Source organism: Prenolepis imparis, unplaced genomic scaffold (genome assembly GCF_030444845.1).
Source record: "Prenolepis imparis isolate NDT839.2.m4 unplaced genomic scaffold, iyPreImpa1.0 SCAF_15, whole genome shotgun sequence".
NCBI lineage: Eukaryota > Metazoa > Arthropoda > Insecta > Hymenoptera > Formicidae > Prenolepis > Prenolepis imparis.
In genome coordinates, this window is record NW_028141173.1 from 5,268,413 (window position 1) to 5,286,099 (window position 17,687).

Below are 17,687 nucleotides of genomic sequence, written 5' to 3' on the forward strand. Positions count from 1 at the left end.
AATGAACAGCAGGCTTAAATAATTCATCGTTCGTCATTAAATTTTATTAATTTATAATATTAATTATTCTTTGTCGTATCTGTTATTTATATATAGAGTATTCACGTTTCTTTCTAAAAATTCAAGCAATAAAAAAATGCATCGCATGTGAATTGTAAAATTGAATAACTGTAACCGCAAAAAAAATAAAAAGAATGAACCGCTGCCTTTTTGTTGCATTGGTTTCTTGGAAATGATTCTTTTTCACTGGCGGAGAGGAAGATGCAACTTTTAAACAAGAGAACCGCAATAAGAGAATAGAATATTTCTTACGCTTACGCGCAATAAAGGATATATACGAGAAAAGATATGTTCAAGACTCAAAGATAATATTGTTAACTTCCGCAGGTAGAAGCGAGCTTGCTCAGTAATAGCTAACCTTCGCAGGGTTTTTTTCTCTTTTATGGCACAATATTTTACGCCTCTCAGTTCAATAAAAGGTAAACTTTAGTTCTATGGATTGTATTTTATTGCTCCGTTTGCCGCAATGTTATAACCGCCATTTTTTCATTCATTCTTTCTTTTTTTTATTTCAGTTTTAGTTTTTCTTTCGAATACCGATTTGAAATGAATTTTTTAATGCTTGAAGAGAGAGATTTTCCTAAAAAATTTAATTTTTTCAAATAGCGAGTCTTTCGAAATCGTACACAGAGAATTTTCTCTTAAAATTTACCCTGAAAATAATGGTAATCGTGGGATAATATAATATAGAAAGAATTTTAAAAATAATATTTATCACAATAATAAAAATATAAAATATGTTTGATTAATTTTACCATACTTTTAGTAAATTTTACCATACTTTTAGTAAATTTTACTATACTTTTAGTAAAATTAATCAAACATATTTTATACTTTTATTATTGTGATAAATATTTTTTATTGTAATAAATATTAATCAGAAAAATTCTCATGATTTTCAGGTAAACTCTAAGAGAAAATTCTCTCTGTGTACGAGTCGCTTTTCGCGTGATACTCGCATGAATATCAAGCGTGATGAAAGGAATTTCACGGAGCAAATCTCCGCCTCTCGTTGTGCATCATTGGTCCAGCGGTTTCGCCAATCGTAACATCCCGACACGAAGGGAGAAAATACACGCGTGATGCACATGGGAGCATATAATGACACGCAGTTGACTGCGTAAAATGTTGCTCGAGCAAGAAGGATAAAGAATGGGTCGACATAGATCCATTTTTCTATTCTCAAAAGATTAGTTCCACTCTCATTTTTACATAAATATACGTGTATCTATATATGTATGTGTACGAATAATGTTAAAATCCTGACTCTTCAATTTACAACTCATAGGAATTTACGTTCTGGGATTTTTGGACGTCAAATCTAAAATTGCGATCTCAATTTAGTCATTAACTAGAAAACTCTAATTAAACATGTGTGGAAATTTTATACAATCACAGTTATAATAGTATATATAGAAAAAAAATTTAATTAACTATGTAACTCAATTTTATCACAGTAGTTTGACAGTGTATTAATATTTATCTACAAATTATCACATTATATAAAAAATTGTTTTTTAATTCTTAAATAAATTAAGAAAAAATCCAATTATCTTTTCCAATCCAAATATTATTAATTGGAGTAATATGCTCGATTTTCGATAAAATCCACGCGTTTCTCGCACGTTGAAACGCGACGGAGAAGATCGATATCGTCACGACGTTTCCGTTGCCAGAGAAACTTGGAAACTTGCGCTATATACAGTAAACATCCTCGCGCGATCAAATATGGAGGATGTCGAACCGCGGAAGGACACTATGCGAGAACGAGCCTTCCTGGCGACGTAGAGCGTATGAGAGTCATCGTTCTAGAGTGAGTATTCATGAATTATAAATTTAAATCCGTCTCTCTTTCTCTTCTTAATGCATTCTACTCAATATTTTATCGATCAATGTTTCTTTCATTGCACTCTCGAAAGCTCCGAGAATCCAATAAAATCTCAAACATTTTCGCAGAAAAAGCAATTGCAGAATAACATTAAAATATAATTTGAGAATAGCTAAGTATTATTAATATACACACAGAGAATTGTCTCTTAGAATTTATCCTGAAAATCATGGTAATCTCGTGGAACAATATGGAAAGAATTTTACAAGAATTTCTCTGATTAATATTTATCACAATAAAAATAATATCTTAATTACAATAAAATATATAATAATTACAATAAAATATAAAATATGTTTGATTAATTTTACTATGCAGTTTAGTAAAATTAATGAAACATGTTTTATATTTTATTGTAATAGATATTATTTTTATTGTGATAAATATTAATCAGAGAAATTCTCATAAAATTCTTTCCATATCGTATTGCCCACAATTACCATGATTTTCAGGATAAATTCTAAGAGAAAATTCTCTCGATGTATGTATCTCTCTAGTTATACTATTTATATCAGGGGTAAAGAGATTTTAAAAATAATTATATATTTAATTCATAGATATACTATATGTATATGAATTATATGATAGCTAAAAATTGTTAATATGATGTATATAATTGTGCTATATCTTATAAGATAGAGAAATTTTATATAATTATATTTAATTCACATATAATATATATATAGTATATTGTATATGAATTAATTATTACTTTTTCTCTGACAATAAGTTATTAATTTACGATCATATGTATATATTATTATTTTTATAGGTAAAGACAGCCAGACCGACCGTGGATGTGAAACCTCCGGAGGACAGACCTCACGTCTCGTTCAACGCAAAAAGATTGCAATTAGAGCGCGAACGTCAAGCGCGTATTCTCAGGGACAATTTCATCCTATTGAAAAAACTTCGCGAGATTATGCACCGGAAGCGACGGGTCGCCGAGGACACTCAACGGGTCCAGTGGCAGGAATCTAGATGCGTGAGGACTCGTTAGAGAGACGAGACATCGACGGGAGATATCTTTGCTTTCTCGATTATAATATTCGTGATTTTTTTATATACATGTGCTTGTATTTTTTATGTATTTTATTTGCAATAGAAAAATAGTGTAACGTAAAATGCAATTGTTTGTTCGATTTTAAACGCGAATCTTTAATCTGTAGCAGTCTTTTTTCTATTTCAAAAGAGTTACATGTGATTATCTATTGCATACAATTTTAATAAATTTTTTGCTAATATTTCTAAAATTGCGTTTTTGTCTTTTTGCCTATTTTAAAATTGCAAGACAAGGTGAATCGTTTGCAAAATGAGCTGTCTAAATAATTCAATTCTCTTTTTTTTCCTATGTACTTATATTTCTAAACGTATAAATTATGAAATATTTATAATTTTTTTCAAAATATAAAATAATTCTGCATTATGTATCAAATATTTTATTTAATTTTATTAACTATATCATAAACAAATTTATTAAATTAAATCAAGTTGTAAATTTATTAAAAATCACAAATTGATACTTGTTGCAATTATGCATGTTGAAAATGAAATCGATACATATCGATATATGTCATCAATTGTCAAAAAAAGGCTAGATTTTGCGACTACTCGGCTTTTTTATTCAACGACGATAAAAAATATAAGTATCTCTTACATTAATATATTATTGTAAATCAGCTTTATATATTATACATAAATTTATAATTATTGCAAAGTTTTACTTGTAAAAAAAATATCACAATTAAGCTATAAACTTCGTAATCACAATAAATACTAATTAATATTTTGCCAATTCACGGTTATAGCAGTCTTTAATATTAATTAACGTAAAAATTACAGCTTTTACATATTACTGTGACAAAGTTTCAAGGATAAGTTTCTGCCAAAGTGATAAACATTGTAAACCGTTACGTTCTACCGCTTTGTAATTTGAACCCTCTTCTATTTACATGCGAAGATCAAACATTTTTTTGTCAATCGCTATAAATGAATTCGCACACGTGCGAGATCTCAGTTATTTCGCTCCTTTAACTCTATTAACTGGAAAAAATGGCGAAATTTGTCGAGGAAGGAAACTACTCGGAGGAAGAGGAAAGCGAGATTTACGAATCACGCGTCCTGACGTACGAAGAAGCCAACGAGTGTTTGAAGACTTTAGGAACAACTGCAGCGAACACCTATGCTTTTGTGGGACTGGATGTTTCGTTCAAAAATCTAACGGATGTGAGAGTGATACCGTCCTTCAAGTACATTCGTCACCTAAACGTATCAGGAAATAAATTGACATCAGAGGCATTCCGAGTGCTCGAAACGATGATGCATCTAGAAAGATTGCGGGCGAGTAACAACCTTTTGACTAGCGCAGAATTAAAGCCGATGAACTCTCTACAGGTAAACATGAAGCATCATACAGAGAGAATTTTCTCTTAGAATTTACCCTGAAAATCATGGGTAATCGTGGGATAAAAAGGTATGGAAAGAATTTTATGAGAACTTCTTTGATTAATATTTATCACGATAAAAATAATAATATCTATTACAACGAGATATAAAATACGTTTGATTAATTTTACCATGCAGTTTAGTAAAATTAATTAAACACGTTTATATTTTATTGTGATAGATATTATTATATAAATATTAATCAGAGAAATTCTCATAAAATTCTTTCCATACCGTATATTGTCCCACGATTACCACGATCTTCAGGGTAAATTCTAAGAGAAAATTCTCTCAGTGTACGAAGCGACAGATTTATCCTAATGAAACGATTACGAAAAAATGCAGAAACTCATCTTGAGCGGGAACAAACTGACATATGCTGGTACGTCTGTCATTTCGCACAAATCGCTCAAGGAACTGGAGCTAAATCATAATCTTATTAGCACCGTCGCCTTCGAGGCTGAGGAACTTCCGAACTTGACAACCATGGAATTACGCGACAATGCATTAACTACTATGACTGGTAAAACGAGTAAAAAAAATGTAAAAATTTATCTCCTAAGTTGGAAATTCAGTAGAATGAACAGAATTTCAGACTTTGCAAAAACTAGAAATTTAACGTCTCAGAATAATTATATCAAAATCAATTTAATTTCTTTACTCTTTAAAGGGATCTGTTGTTTCAATCTAAGATGGCTTTCTCTCGCTCATAATCAGATCGAGAACATTGAAAATGTTAAAAATTTACAATACTTGAACACGCTATTCTTGCAAAGTAACAAGCTCGCGAATCTGGACGGTTTCTCTAACGATTGTCGCGACTTGGATTACATAGATCTGCGGGATAACAAGATCTCGAAGATTTCAGAGCTGACGAAGCTAAGCTGTTTACAAAATCTGAAAATGCTTTTCATTGAACATAATCCCTTTTTATTAAAAATCAAACAAGAAGAAGAGGGAAGAAAATACAGACGTATTGTTCTGGCGATGCTTCCGAGATTAACGAGAATCGATCAGGAACTTGTGTCGGATCAAGAGAGAAACGAAGCGAAGGAATTACTTGAAAAGATGCACAACGAAGGATACGACTTTACATATTTCGATTTGGAAGATTAATGAGAGATTGAGAATATTAGTATTTAATTGAATATATAGAAATGCAAAATGAAGAAATTAAAGTTCTCGAGTACTTTAGAAGATATATAATTTTGCAGTTCAATTGTTTTAAGAATTATATTTTTTCTTCGATTATTATTTATTTAAAAAAATAGATTTTATAATTATAGATTTTCTCTTAATTATGCAATATAAATCATGCAATTTAAATTATATCGAAATAATTTTCTATAAATTTTTATTTAATATTAATAGGGAATAAACAATTTTTTTAATTTAGCTTTCTTAAAAAAACTAGAATTATGATAATCTATGATGTCTGTAAGTGAATTATGCCAAAATAGTTTCCTATAAGTTTTTATTTAATATTAATAAAGAATAAACTATTTTTAAAAAATTTAGCTTTCTTAAAAAAACCAGAATTATAATATCAGTGAGTGAATAAGTAATTGAATGAGTGATTGATATTTGATATTTTTGAGACACCTTGCCTATACGTCATATGACCAAGTAGGGCCATCTCGCGATAAAAAGATCAAATGGCGTCTGAAAATTCAAATGCGCCGGTTTACATATTTATATCGCAAGATAATTCTAGGTAGCGACAAAAAAAATTCGTAACAATTTCGCAAAGATTGTTACGTAATGAAAGTATCATACAAATAGTTATTATATAATTTCGAAAATTGATATTAATTGCGTGATTAGCAAAAGTAGTCATAAATATTAGCAATCGTGCAAGACAGAATTTTTACAGGGCAATAGAAAAGGACATCACTATTTCATTATCGCGCATTTGTAGCAGTAAATATCTCTTATCCGAACACGGAATTTATCCCAGCTATACGTAGAAATGAGCTATTATCGCTAAAAAAGTCTCACAATCACCATTTTCCCGATTTAATAGACGTAAGACAGATAAATCCGCGACAATAAAATATCTTAATCTCTTTTCTCTTTCTAACATGGCTGCCCAAGCGATCTATCTCGCTCTCGACATGAGAATCGCAATATAATTCGTGAATACGTGATGTGATACGACAGATAACATTCGACGCTAATAATAACATCGATATCACTCATTACAGACACGAATAAATGTACAAGTACCTGTAATACGGGTGCTTTTCCTTTCCTTCCTCGGAGTCGCGGCACTTAGCACTTTCACGGGTAAAGGACGCGACGATAACTCAAGCGCGGTAAATTCGAGCTGCGATCACGTGACCGCTTTGTGCGCCACATCGGAGAGACTGAGAACGAGAGACTGGAATGCGTCACGTGATCACCTCGCGCCGGCGTGCCTGCGGGGTGGGGGACTGCGTCACGTGACTGCCTAGCGTCTGCGCGCCGACGGGGAGTGGGGGGACTGCGTCACGTGACCGCGTAGCGCCGACGCGCCGACGGGGAGTGGGGGACTGGGGTCACGTGACCGCTAGCGCCTGCGTGACTTTCATCGCCGCATTCCAAGCATAGGTTAGGTCGCGTAGACACGCGATATATTTGCGTTCTCCTCACTTTTGCTCTCACTCGACTTGCAGCCGCCGAATTGAATTTACCACATCGAAGCACATCACCATGTCCAACAAACCCGCGTACAAAGTCGGTAAGCGATGAATGAGTGACAAATATTACGAGTGACGTGAAAGTTTCGACAGCGACGCAAGACACGAGGGACGAACACGTGCTCGCACTCGTGTCGCGGAATAATGTGAACTGCTCGCCTTTTTCCGGGATGACGAGCGAGATGTCGTGTTCGATGTGTATCATTGAGTGATTTGCCGCATGTAAAAACTGTGATTATTATAAAATCCTCTCGCGCAAAAATATATACTGCAAAATACCTGACCTTCGGTTTATTAAAAGGAGTGTATTGAAATCCAGTGTTTTCTATATTCCCGAAAATTTATATGTAATAATAGTACGATAATTTTAATATAATTAAAAAAATGACAGTGACGTAAATTTTTTGTGATAGTAAAATAATTTGTCAAATTTTCTTTGTGCGCGTCGCTCTATATATTTTAGCATGTTATTTTTTAATTATTCTCCATTCTCTAATATAATTTTTCCCCTAATAACTTTTTTATATATGCATATGTGTCACACAACATATGATATGATAATATACGATCATAAATAATTATGTATAAATATAATTCTCTCTGATTATATCTTATCGACAAACATTTTCTGATTTATTTAAAATAAATTTTCTGATTATTCGACAGCTGACCTTACCTTGGCAGAATGGGGTCGCAAGGAGATCACCCTGGCGGAGAATGAGATGCCTGGACTCATGGCGATCAGGAAGAAATATGGACCATCGAAAGTGTTGAAAGGAGCACGAATCGCAGGCTGTCTTCACATGACTGTACAAACCGCAGTGCTAATTGAGACTCTGGTAGAACTCGGTGCAGAGGTGAGCTCTAAAAAAATAAACTTTTCTAAGGAAACGTTCTAATGACTTTATTTGCATACATAATAGTTCTTGACGTAAATATCTAATCATAATTACGGCAGAAAAATTTCTTATATAATTGCTTTTGCTTATGTATTAAAGAACAGATAAAGTTAAATGTGACGTCACAGATGAGATTACTGTATAATCTGTATTTTTATAGAATCTGCGTGGAATAGATAATGGGATAGATAACCTTTTTCTTGTGTCATTGGAAGATTTGACAGCAAAGTAGATATAAATGCAAAATATTTGAATAAAATTATTTTGCATTTCAAAAAGTCTTGTACACATTTCCGTTAACTTGAGAATATTTACAAAGGCTTTAATAATATTACTATTACTTAAATCTTTTTAAGCTTACTATGTTTGAGTCGCAGCTTCTATTTATATATAAAGAAGAAACTGAATAAATTTTCTTATAAAAGTCTGTCGATATATCTAAAGACACATTCATCCAAGAATCTAATATTTGGAAATTAAACGAAATTATCCTTATCACAGGTACAATGGTCGTCCTGTAATATATTCAGCACCCAGGATCATGCGGCAGCAGCCATAGCGAAAACCGGAGTACCAGTGTACGCCTGGAAAGGCGAAACCGACGAGGAGTACATCTGGTGCATAGAGCAGACTCTCGTCTTCCGGGACGGTAAGCCACTCAATCTGATTCTCGATGACGGTGGCGATCTGACCAATCTCGTGCATACCAAGTACCCACAGTATCTCGAGGAATGTCGCGGCATATCCGAGGAGACCACCACCGGAGTGCATAATCTTTACCGCATGTTGAAGGAGGGTTTGCTCAAAGTGCGAGCGATTAATGTCAATGACTCTGTCACGAAGGTTCGTGCAAGATTATGAATAAGCAAGTTTATTGATGATCAAATATGAGGAAGTAATTAAATTTAAATGATATTAAAAAATGATAATGTAATCTGCGATTAGATTCAAATAGTCATTACACTTGCGTCAGTTGAGATAATAAATGTAATTATATAGTGTGATAGAAGCGACGACTTAGATAAGCAAACGATAAGCGAATCGTTTCCGTTTGAAGAAATTCTGACGCAATATAATGATAAAATAGACACATTAGATTTTTTATTGGAAGATAATATTTTTCAGAAATCTACTAAAATTTTATTAAATTAATAAAAATTATTAAAATGAATATAAATGTAATAACACAACAAAGTTAACTAACTTGGTCTTATTTTTAGAGCAAATTCGACAACTTGTACGGATGTAGAGAATCATTGATAGACGGCATCAAGAGAGCCACCGACATCATGATCGCTGGCAAAGTGTGCGTGGTAGCGGGTTACGGAGATGTCGGCAAAGGATGCGCGCAGAGTCTCAGAGCTTTCGGAGGTCGCGTTATTATCACGGAAATCGATCCTATCAATGCGCTTCAAGCAGCTATGGAAGGATACGAGGTAAAAGAAATTCGATTTAAAAAAATTATATCAAATTCTCATTTCGACCATTAATTATGCGACACAAGATTGATAAGTCAAAAAATTAAATGCGAATGTAACATTGAAAACTGCCATATCGCGAATTTAAATAGATTTATAAAAAGTTTTCTTTTCAATTCAAAGTCATGCAATTTTGCAAATCATCAATTAAATCATTATTACATTCTCATTGTCTTAATTCTCAGGTGACGACGATGGACGAAGCGTCTACGAAAGGCCAAATATACGTGACTACTACAGGATGTAAGGATATCATAGTGGGTCGACACTTTGTAAATATGCCGAATGACGCCATCGTTTGCAACATAGGACACTTCGATTGTGAGATCGACGTTACGTGGCTAGAGAAGAACGCTGCAGAAAAGACCAATATAAAACCACAAGTGGACAGATACAGATTGGAGAACGGCAGGTATGTTGTAGGACTGCGCACAATAAAAGAAATAAGAAATAGGGAATAAAGAACAGAAAACAGGAACAGGGAATAGAGAACAGTTCAATATAAAACATAAGAAATATAATTTAGTAACGCAAAATAGAGGAACAGCTAAAGTGCTGAAATTTCTTTACTCTGCGTTACTAAATTACATTTCATATGTTTTATATTGAACTGTTCCCTATTTCCTGTTATGTTCTTGTTTACTGTTCTCTATTTCCTGTTTCTTTTCCTTTTATTATACACAGCCTTTACGATTGTAAAATCAAAGATGAATGTCTTTTCTAATAATGAATTAAATCATATCGCTCATATTTTAGGCATATTATACTACTCGCGGAGGGTCGTTTAGTGAACTTGGGATGCGCGATGGGCCACTCGAGCTTCGTCATGAGCAACTCGTTCACAAATCAAGTGCTCGCGCAGATCGAACTCTGGACAAAATCGGACCAGTATTCGATCGGCGTGCACATGTTGCCGAAGAAGCTGGATGAAGAAGTCGCCGCATTGCATTTGAATCATCTGGGCGTAAAGTTGACAACTCTAACGCCGGAACAAGCTAAATACCTAGACGTGTCTGTGGAAGGACCTTATAAACCCGATCATTATCGATATTAGTTCGATATTACTCGCGAGTGAGAAGACTTGCGATAAATCATCGTATAATAAATTGTCCTTGTTATAATTATACAAGTAATTTTTTTTTGTAAAATTAAGATTGATAACATCATCTATTTTATACAGTATTTGATTAATTAATGCATTCTTGTCTCTCTTTGTAACAATCTCCTATGATAAAGAGTCGATTGATAATAATAATTTGTTAATATTTAATTGGGATCAAACATTAGTTCTGTTTTCAATTATTTGATCGTAACTATCACTTTTTACTATTTCTTTCATATTTTCACTCTTTATCGTATATTACTTTTTAAGCAATTTGATAAAATGATATCGTATCAATACGTAAAACAAAAGAAAATTATGTGTTCTTTTTTTTTCATAACAATAACTATCACAGATCATGATTATGTACAATTTCACCTACATTACCTATATTTTAAATAGCATCGAGTTCTCTTGCAGGCAATGACAGCCGCAACCAGTAGGGCATACTGTCTCTTTAGCGAACCATGCAGCTAAGTGCTCGATATGTCCACCGTGACCACAAAACATGCAGAAGTTACTCGCACCTAGATTTTTGAACGAGATCGATTTAATTTTAACTTACACAATCACAAGATATTTATTACTTGTTATAATTGATACGAACCTCTGACTGTAATGTGGCATACGATACATTGAAAACTCAATCCCTTGCAGTTTGCACACTGTGGACCTTGGCTGATCTTGCCGCAGAGTCGACACTCGTTCTGCAAGTCGACGCCCTTCTGTACGTCGAACGGGGACGCGCTTAAATGTTTCAATACCTGCGCCCGACCATCCAACAGCTCCCATCTGTGCAATGCTTCGGCGTATGACTTCTTGTAACCGTCGTACAATGCTGTATATTTTTCATCGAGCAATCTATAAACGAGATACGTTCGGTTAAAAAAATACTTAATTTGTGTCTGGCTTTATATAACTTACTTAATATTCTTCGAGTCCCCGAACGTGTCGATGACTTTCAAATCATCGAGCGATTCCGACCACGAGTTGGATCGGTGTTGCTTCAGATTCTGAAAATTCCATCCCTCCATCGTGGTGTCTGCTAGATGGATCGTGTGATAAGGCGAACCACCAGGCTACGAATCAGATAAAATAGGTTCACAATTTGTGTACAAATCTTAATATTATCTTAATATTATTAATATTTATATTAACGTTAATTAATATTTGTATACAAATCCTCTGTAATTGAGATTATCATTAATTGAATAATATGTGAGCTCTCGCAGAATGTTTATCTATATGAAATATAGGCCTAATTAAATATAGCAAACAGCACACATTGTTTAACCACCAACTGCGATTTGCTACAAGCGATACGCGTGTTAATGTGCTTTTTTTTTCATCAATCACACTTGCACAAGTGTGTAAAGGTTTGTATGTATCCAGATTTTAATCAGGCGCAGCGAGCAAATCTGCATGTGTGGCATAGTGACGCTTTCCAATCCGATGCTCAGAGGTGAATGTAAAATATCTATCATACAATAGAGTCCTAGAGAAAACCAGAACACTTTGTTTTGTGAACAGAATTCAGAGATCTTACCTTTAACCACCATTTTCCTGTGGAAAGCCTCTATAACAAAACGTAACATATTATATCGTTAGCTATGATATATGCATAATTATAGATGACATAAAAGATACATCGGTATAGTATATTTTATATAATACATTTGTTTAGCATAAGTATTTTATATAATATATTTTTTATAGTATTATATATTACATAATAATAATCATCAAATTAAAATTTTATTCATTGTAAGCGATTCTAAGATTCTCTTATAAACACTTTTTAAACTAACCCATAGTCTGAATTGTAAGCTCTCAATATTTCAATCTGCTAATATTTACAATTAAATATGCATACCATACCGTCGTATCAAACATTAATTACAAATGACCAAATACAAAACATCACATATTCCCTCATGCATCGGAAGAAAGAGACACGTGCTGTGCATAAAAAGGTGTCTCTCTTCTTACTAAATATATGAGGAACGCATACGTTGAATAGAAGACGAAGGTGTGACTGCTGAACATATACATATACATAATCCCTCCCTCATCAACTTTGCAGGATATCAGTGCTGCTTCACATTAGGAAAAAAATTCAACACATGGCACACTTTTCTTATTCGCACAAATTACATACTTACACTGACGTTCACGGATTTGCTAGTCAGCCTGGTTTGTGCGGCGTCCGTGTTCTCCGATCGGTAGCTAAGTGCACAGCTCAACATACCAGCCATTTGAACATCAGACTGGTTAGCATAATGTTGTATTCTAAACAGAAATTAATTAATCAATCGATAAAGCTACAATTCTAATATATGTATATATATATATATATATATATATATATAATTAAAGTATTTTTTAAGTCCTTTTAAAATTTTTTAATTCTTTTCGACTTTTATATCTGTCTTGATTAAAAAAGAAAGTGTTAATCTATAAAAATATTATTGAATTTATCATACAGATTTAATGTTCTTCTCCATATGTGCACAGCTTATATACATATATATATATGTTTTAATAAATGCATGTAGTTTTAATATATAATGACAAATAATCACGCAAATACTTAACGACTTGCTTACAGAGAATGAATCAAATGTTGGCCCCAAGGATGTAAAGGCCATGGAGCGTCGATATCAGAAGACTGGCTCGATTGAGAAGAATTCTGCTCGGCAGGTGGCTGCGAAATAATTAAACCAGCTAAACACCAAGTTTGAACTAAATCAGGCCGTTCCAACGTAGCAGCCACGTTCGCGTTATACTGACACATGGCAGGAATATCAGCGGTATTGATTCTATAAAGAAAGGAATAAAATATTTTCGCAGACTTATTAAAAAAGTGTTCGAACATTATGTACAATCATCGCACTCACGTGTATTTCTCGGCGAGCTCCTTATTAACGAAGAATAACGACGATACGTCGTATATCATCACCATTGGGTGATAATTCTTAAAATACGATCGATCGTGCATTCTACCCGTTCCATGCAATCCACGTCGATCTTTCTGCTAATGTTAGAATTGTAATTACACATATTATATATAATAATAACATATACGCAACTTATTTCAAGTGAGAGTGATGTAAATTATTATTATGTTATTGCTAAATTTTATTCAATTTTATATTTATGAAATAAAACTTTTCACAATTTAAGATTTTTTTTTTTTAATTAATGCGTAAATATATAGCAAGAAATTCTATTAAATTTATTTCTCATTACACTTACGACTGATGAGAATCAATATTATCAGTTCATAATTTTATAATTCTATTTATACCACTCTTATTTTTTCGATTCAAATATACCTTACCCGATCTTGGAAGTAATACGAGCTGATAGACATATTGTCGTTGGTTGGGACGTAGGAACTTCGATACATATGCATAAAAGATTCGCCATTACCAATGCTATTGTCCAAGGCGGAAAGTGCCCTGGGCGTTGCATCCTCCGGTTTCATCAACGATCTTCTCGTGTACGAGGGACGCCCGAAACAAACGAGGATACCTGTACAAAATCGAGAAAAACGCGCTCAATCAAAGTCAAACATTGAGAAGCGATATACGCACCTACGCAGGAAAACTTGGCGCCAGACGTTCTAGGAAACGGTATATAAGAATCCTGATAATTTGCACAGATATTGGACGAGCTCAGAAAGGTGCTGTTATCCTGCATGTGATATGCCAAATGACTGCTCTCGTCTTCGTCCTTCTTGCACATCTGTGAGCAAGCACAAATAAAGATCAATATTTTTACACTACGTTTTTTTATTACTATATTAATTCGATAAAAAAATACAAAACTTGCTTACTTGTTCCAGAGTTATAATTAGCTGCCGAAGACAAGGTTCCAGGCACGATCTGTTCTTCCTGACGCGATGCTGAGCGGTTTGCGTGAGAACCTTCAGCAGTTTGGTCATCATCGCGTTGTCGATCGATGTGCCGGGACAAAATTGAAAGGTAGGCTGCGCGCTGTACGGATAATTTACGGGGAAGTTTACTTTTAATATCACATTGTAGTTCTTTGTACACGCGGTTATCGTACAGCTCCTCTCCGTCGCGTCCATTGCGTTTACCTGGAACGAAACGCCAAGTCGCGTTAGTCGCTTCATCAATTCGTATCTCGCGTAAAGTAATTTCTCTCGAGTTACCTCTATATTTGGTATATTCATATTTATCAGGGAAAACTCCTGCTGCAAACTCTTTGGCTGGGTAGGAGACGAAACTTTCTTGGAATAGTCTGGAAGATTGACAGTTTCAGATTGCGGTATAGGCTCATTCACTTTAGCCGTTATGTAATTTATCTCAGGTTCGCTCTGAGAAGCATTAAGTTGCAATTCTTGAACAGATTGCAGAGTTCCTATAAAGACATACGTTGCGTTAAAATTTTGTTAGAAATAATCTTGTGACGTCTCTTGACTGTGAATCCCATATACATACTTAGATTGTTCTCCTCAGAATACTGGCTGTAGACTGACAGACCATCGTCCATACCATTACTGCACAACTGAAAATGGCAAGAGAAACGTTACTATTATCCTAGCAATTTTTACAATTCATGAAATCGTATCAAGAGAATATATTCCTACTTTCTTTATAAATGGATTAATTTTAAATATCCTTAGGCACTGATCCTTGGACCATGTAACGAGTTCGAATTCGCTGTTTTCTATAAGCAAGTACGAATAAAATTGTAACAATGTACATATATCTTAAAATTTTTTTGAATAATTTTTTTAACACACATTTGAATTATAATACCTAATTTTAGATGTCGCCATTGAAATTCGAGCACAACATCTGTGTGGCCTACAAATGTGTAGATTGGTGCACTGAGATTCGACGTGTTCCATAGCAAAAGACTATTTTCTCCGCGACGCAACTGTGGCACCACTATTGTCACTAAACCTTCCCCAAAAGGCTGTAAAAATTCATCAATATATCATGAGTATCATATAAACATTATATATCTGGAATACAATAAGCATTCTGGATTCAATATGCATTCTTACTGTATATCTCGCTCTCCATACGGGAGAATTCGTTGTCAAGATATTCTCGGCCCTGCGCGGATTGACAATGTCGAAGATCTTGACGGTGCAATCTTGACTCGATGTTGCCAATTGATTTTGTTGAAAGGGACACCAATCTAAACCGTGTATCTAAAATCACTTTGATGTTGATACTTTCTCACAAAAATTATTCGAGATATAAGTATAACATATAATTATAAATGTAACAAAGTTGTATACTTTGGTCAAGTGGGCTGTTATATATTGCACAGGACTTGTTGCCTTTCGCTGATCCCATATCTTGACATCTCCATCATGAGCTGTGGCTAAAGTGTATGGTGATAGTGAATTCCAACGTACTTGGGATGATCCCACTATAGAGAAGATATAAAAATGCTTAAAATTTTTTGTTCAAAAAAGAATCATCCATTTTATGCTTCAATCTAGCATCTTACCAACTGCAGACAGAGACACACATGGCTTTCTTTGATCACGTAGGTCCCAGATATGTATAAATGTGTCAATACTACAAGAGGCAATGATATCCGGTTCTTTGGGATGCCAATTTAGATCGCTAACCACACGAGTGTGAGCTTTCAGGCTCTGCGTAGTTTGCAATTCATATCCTCCTGCTCCGCTAAAATTCAATATCTCAATGCGTGTGTTGCTCTAAAATAAAACAAATATTCTGTAAAATAAAATAGGACAATACACGCATCTTTTCCTCAAATAATATACCTTTGACAACATACATATGTATTTATATAAAAGAGATATATAAAATCTTACAGAAATTGCACACAAGTGACTATTTAGATCAGATGGATTCCATTCAGCAGAGCCAACTTCATATTTACTCTGTCGTTGGAACTTTTTCACCGCATTCACATCCTCGTCCAAATGTTTTACTGCCAAGTATCTGCGTCTAAATTAAAAATAAAATAGTCTCGCCATGAAAAATGTAGATAATTTTTATCGCATTAATAGCAGTTTAAGGAATTAGTTTCTAGCTTGTGCAGTAATTAAAGGAGGGTGGGACATAATTATTAACCGCACTAATTTTCGAAAAAGTACGATATCTATCACTTACCCGGCTAACAAAACATAATTGCCGGTCGCGTCCACAGCCATAGTGTTCGCCTATGGTAACAAAAAAGGGGAAATCACACTTAAACATTTATATTTTCTCTTTTCCTCTAGATAATAATAAAAACAGCGTTCTACTTAATTTATAATCAAAGAAATCGTCGCTTTTTTTATAGACTGACCTGTAAATCACGGTGCTCCGTAACCACATAGTCGCTATTCCGTTTAGACATTTTTTTTAACAACAAACTTGTGTCATTTCCCTCACCATCCTGCGTCGAGGTTAGTTTGTGGCGAAAACAGGCATCTGACGCGCGCGCCGCAGCGTTGAAAGCATCACATACACCTACACAATATAAAACGCACATATACATATACACGATATTTCGAAATAATCTGAGGAAAATTGAAAAAATATCTCATTTGTTATCAAATTTAACGCATTACTTGTTTAATCATTCTTTTTATCCATGCACTCTCTCTCTCTCTCTCTCTCTCTCTCTCTCTTTCTCTCTTTCTATATATATATATATATATATATATATATATATATATATATATTGAATCTATTTACATATAAATTTCAAAATTCTATTATATGGGGGAAATAACATATACGGATAAAGTAGCAAAAGTTCTCAATAATATAATAAAATTGACTTCAATTACGCTTTTCGTGACTTTATTTGCGTCCTCTTCGTACAAAGTTTGAATATACAGCTGACTCATTTTAAATACGAAGTCGAGACGCGCAATATTCCTCTGTTTTCGGATGAATAAAACACTGGTCACGGTCTCGCACATATACATAAATGCGCGAGCGCGTCACGCACACATGCGCGCACTGACGTAACGCGATTGGCTGCGCCTCTTTCTCATCGAGCGAGAAGGACCGAGAGAAAGAGAGAGAGGGGACGATAGCTCTTGCGCTCTCGCGATGCTATTTCTGTCACGTACATACATGTATACACACGTATACACACATGCAGCTGTATATATATATATATATATAT

General features: G+C 34.1%; 4 protein-coding genes across 10 annotated transcripts; 3 read left to right on the forward strand and 1 right to left on the reverse strand.

Annotated features, from left to right (window-relative positions):
* Positions 1 to 1,646: 1,646 nt before the first annotated feature.
* On the forward strand, positions 1,647 to 3,105 carry LOC145946195 (uncharacterized protein CFAP97D2-like). The gene is made up of 2 exons (XM_083055718.1): positions 1,647 to 1,873; positions 2,721 to 3,105. Exons 1-2 carry the CDS (start codon positions 1,796 to 1,798, stop codon positions 2,946 to 2,948), a joined length of 306 nt encoding a protein of 101 aa, XP_082911844.1. The 5' UTR covers positions 1,647 to 1,795; the 3' UTR covers positions 2,949 to 3,105.
* Positions 3,106 to 3,982: 877 nt separating this feature from the next.
* LOC145946218 (leucine-rich repeat-containing protein 23) lies at positions 3,983 to 5,541 on the forward strand. The gene is made up of 3 exons (XM_083055747.1): positions 3,983 to 4,342; positions 4,739 to 4,916; positions 5,064 to 5,541. The coding sequence occupies exons 1-3, from the start codon at positions 4,001 to 4,003 to the stop codon at positions 5,507 to 5,509; spliced, it is 966 nt and encodes a 321-aa protein (XP_082911873.1). The 5' UTR covers positions 3,983 to 4,000; the 3' UTR covers positions 5,510 to 5,541.
* Positions 5,542 to 6,953: 1,412 nt separating this feature from the next.
* Ahcy (adenosylhomocysteinase) lies at positions 6,954 to 10,729 on the forward strand. The gene is made up of 6 exons (XM_083055183.1): positions 6,954 to 7,112; positions 7,738 to 7,928; positions 8,472 to 8,813; positions 9,191 to 9,406; positions 9,634 to 9,860; positions 10,205 to 10,729. Exons 1-6 carry the CDS (start codon positions 7,085 to 7,087, stop codon positions 10,500 to 10,502), a joined length of 1,302 nt encoding a protein of 433 aa, XP_082911309.1. The 5' UTR covers positions 6,954 to 7,084; the 3' UTR covers positions 10,503 to 10,729.
* Positions 7,803 to 17,577, reverse strand: Wdr59 (WD repeat domain 59). Of its 7 annotated transcripts, none has more exons than XR_014426942.1 (21): positions 17,344 to 17,577; positions 16,857 to 17,020; positions 16,679 to 16,728; positions 16,378 to 16,513; positions 16,044 to 16,257; positions 15,829 to 15,962; positions 15,589 to 15,738; positions 15,338 to 15,497; positions 15,166 to 15,245; positions 15,017 to 15,083; positions 14,728 to 14,936; positions 14,389 to 14,652; positions 14,147 to 14,297; positions 13,891 to 14,084; positions 13,448 to 13,584; positions 13,157 to 13,369; positions 12,713 to 12,839; positions 12,097 to 12,126; positions 11,475 to 11,629; positions 10,938 to 11,411; positions 7,803 to 7,935 (listed from the first exon to the last, which is right to left on the reverse strand). XR_014426942.1 is itself a non-coding variant. In XM_083055166.1 (21 exons), the coding sequence occupies exons 2-21, from the start codon at positions 16,905 to 16,907 to the stop codon at positions 10,938 to 10,940; spliced, it is 2,913 nt and encodes a 970-aa protein (XP_082911292.1). In that variant the 5' UTR covers positions 16,908 to 17,020; positions 17,344 to 17,577; the 3' UTR covers positions 10,867 to 10,937. The 7 variants fall into 7 exon arrangements, 6 of the variants coding, with proteins under 6 accessions (XP_082911292.1, XP_082911291.1, XP_082911293.1 ...); XM_083055166.1 differs by lacking the exon at positions 7,803 to 7,935 and having other exon boundaries at positions 10,867 to 11,077; positions 11,158 to 11,411; positions 13,448 to 13,581; XM_083055165.1 differs by lacking the exon at positions 7,803 to 7,935 and having other exon boundaries at positions 10,867 to 11,077; positions 11,158 to 11,411.
* Between the last annotated feature and the right edge of the window lie 110 nt (positions 17,578 to 17,687).

Excerpts from the sequence above, each read along its gene's own strand:
- LOC145946218 (XM_083055747.1), top strand. The coding sequence starts at position 4,001 with ATGGCGAAATTTGTCGAGGAAGGAAACTACTCGGAGGAAGAGGAAAGC. Across the intron at positions 4,343-4,738 it reads AGCCGATGAACTCTCTACAG|AAACTCATCTTGAGCGGGAA; the intron begins GTAAACATGAAG and ends GAAAAAATGCAG. Across the intron at positions 4,917-5,063 it reads TGCATTAACTACTATGACTG|GGATCTGTTGTTTCAATCTA; the intron begins GTAAAACGAGTA and ends TACTCTTTAAAG.
- Ahcy (XM_083055183.1), top strand. The coding sequence starts at position 7,085 with ATGTCCAACAAACCCGCGTACAAAGTCG. Across the intron at positions 7,929-8,471 it reads TGGTAGAACTCGGTGCAGAG|GTACAATGGTCGTCCTGTAA; the intron begins GTGAGCTCTAAA and ends TCCTTATCACAG. Across the intron at positions 9,407-9,633 it reads CAGCTATGGAAGGATACGAG|GTGACGACGATGGACGAAGC; the intron begins GTAAAAGAAATT and ends CTTAATTCTCAG.
- LOC145946195 (XM_083055718.1), top strand. The coding sequence starts at position 1,796 with ATGTCGAACCGCGGAAGGACACTATGCGAGAACGAGCCTTCCTGGCGA. Across the intron at positions 1,874-2,720 it reads ATGAGAGTCATCGTTCTAGA|GTAAAGACAGCCAGACCGAC; the intron begins GTGAGTATTCAT and ends TTATTTTTATAG.
- Wdr59 (XM_083055165.1), bottom strand. The coding sequence starts at position 16,907 with ATGTCTAAACGGAATAGCGACTATGTGGTTACGGAGCACCGTGATTTA. Across the intron at positions 16,514-16,678 it reads AATTATGTTTTGTTAGCCGG|ACGCAGATACTTGGCAGTAA; the intron begins GTAAGTGATAGA and ends TTTTTAATTTAG. Across the intron at positions 14,085-14,146 it reads CGCCAAGTTTTCCTGCGTAG|GTATCCTCGTTTGTTTCGGG; the intron begins GTGCGTATATCG and ends GATTTTGTACAG.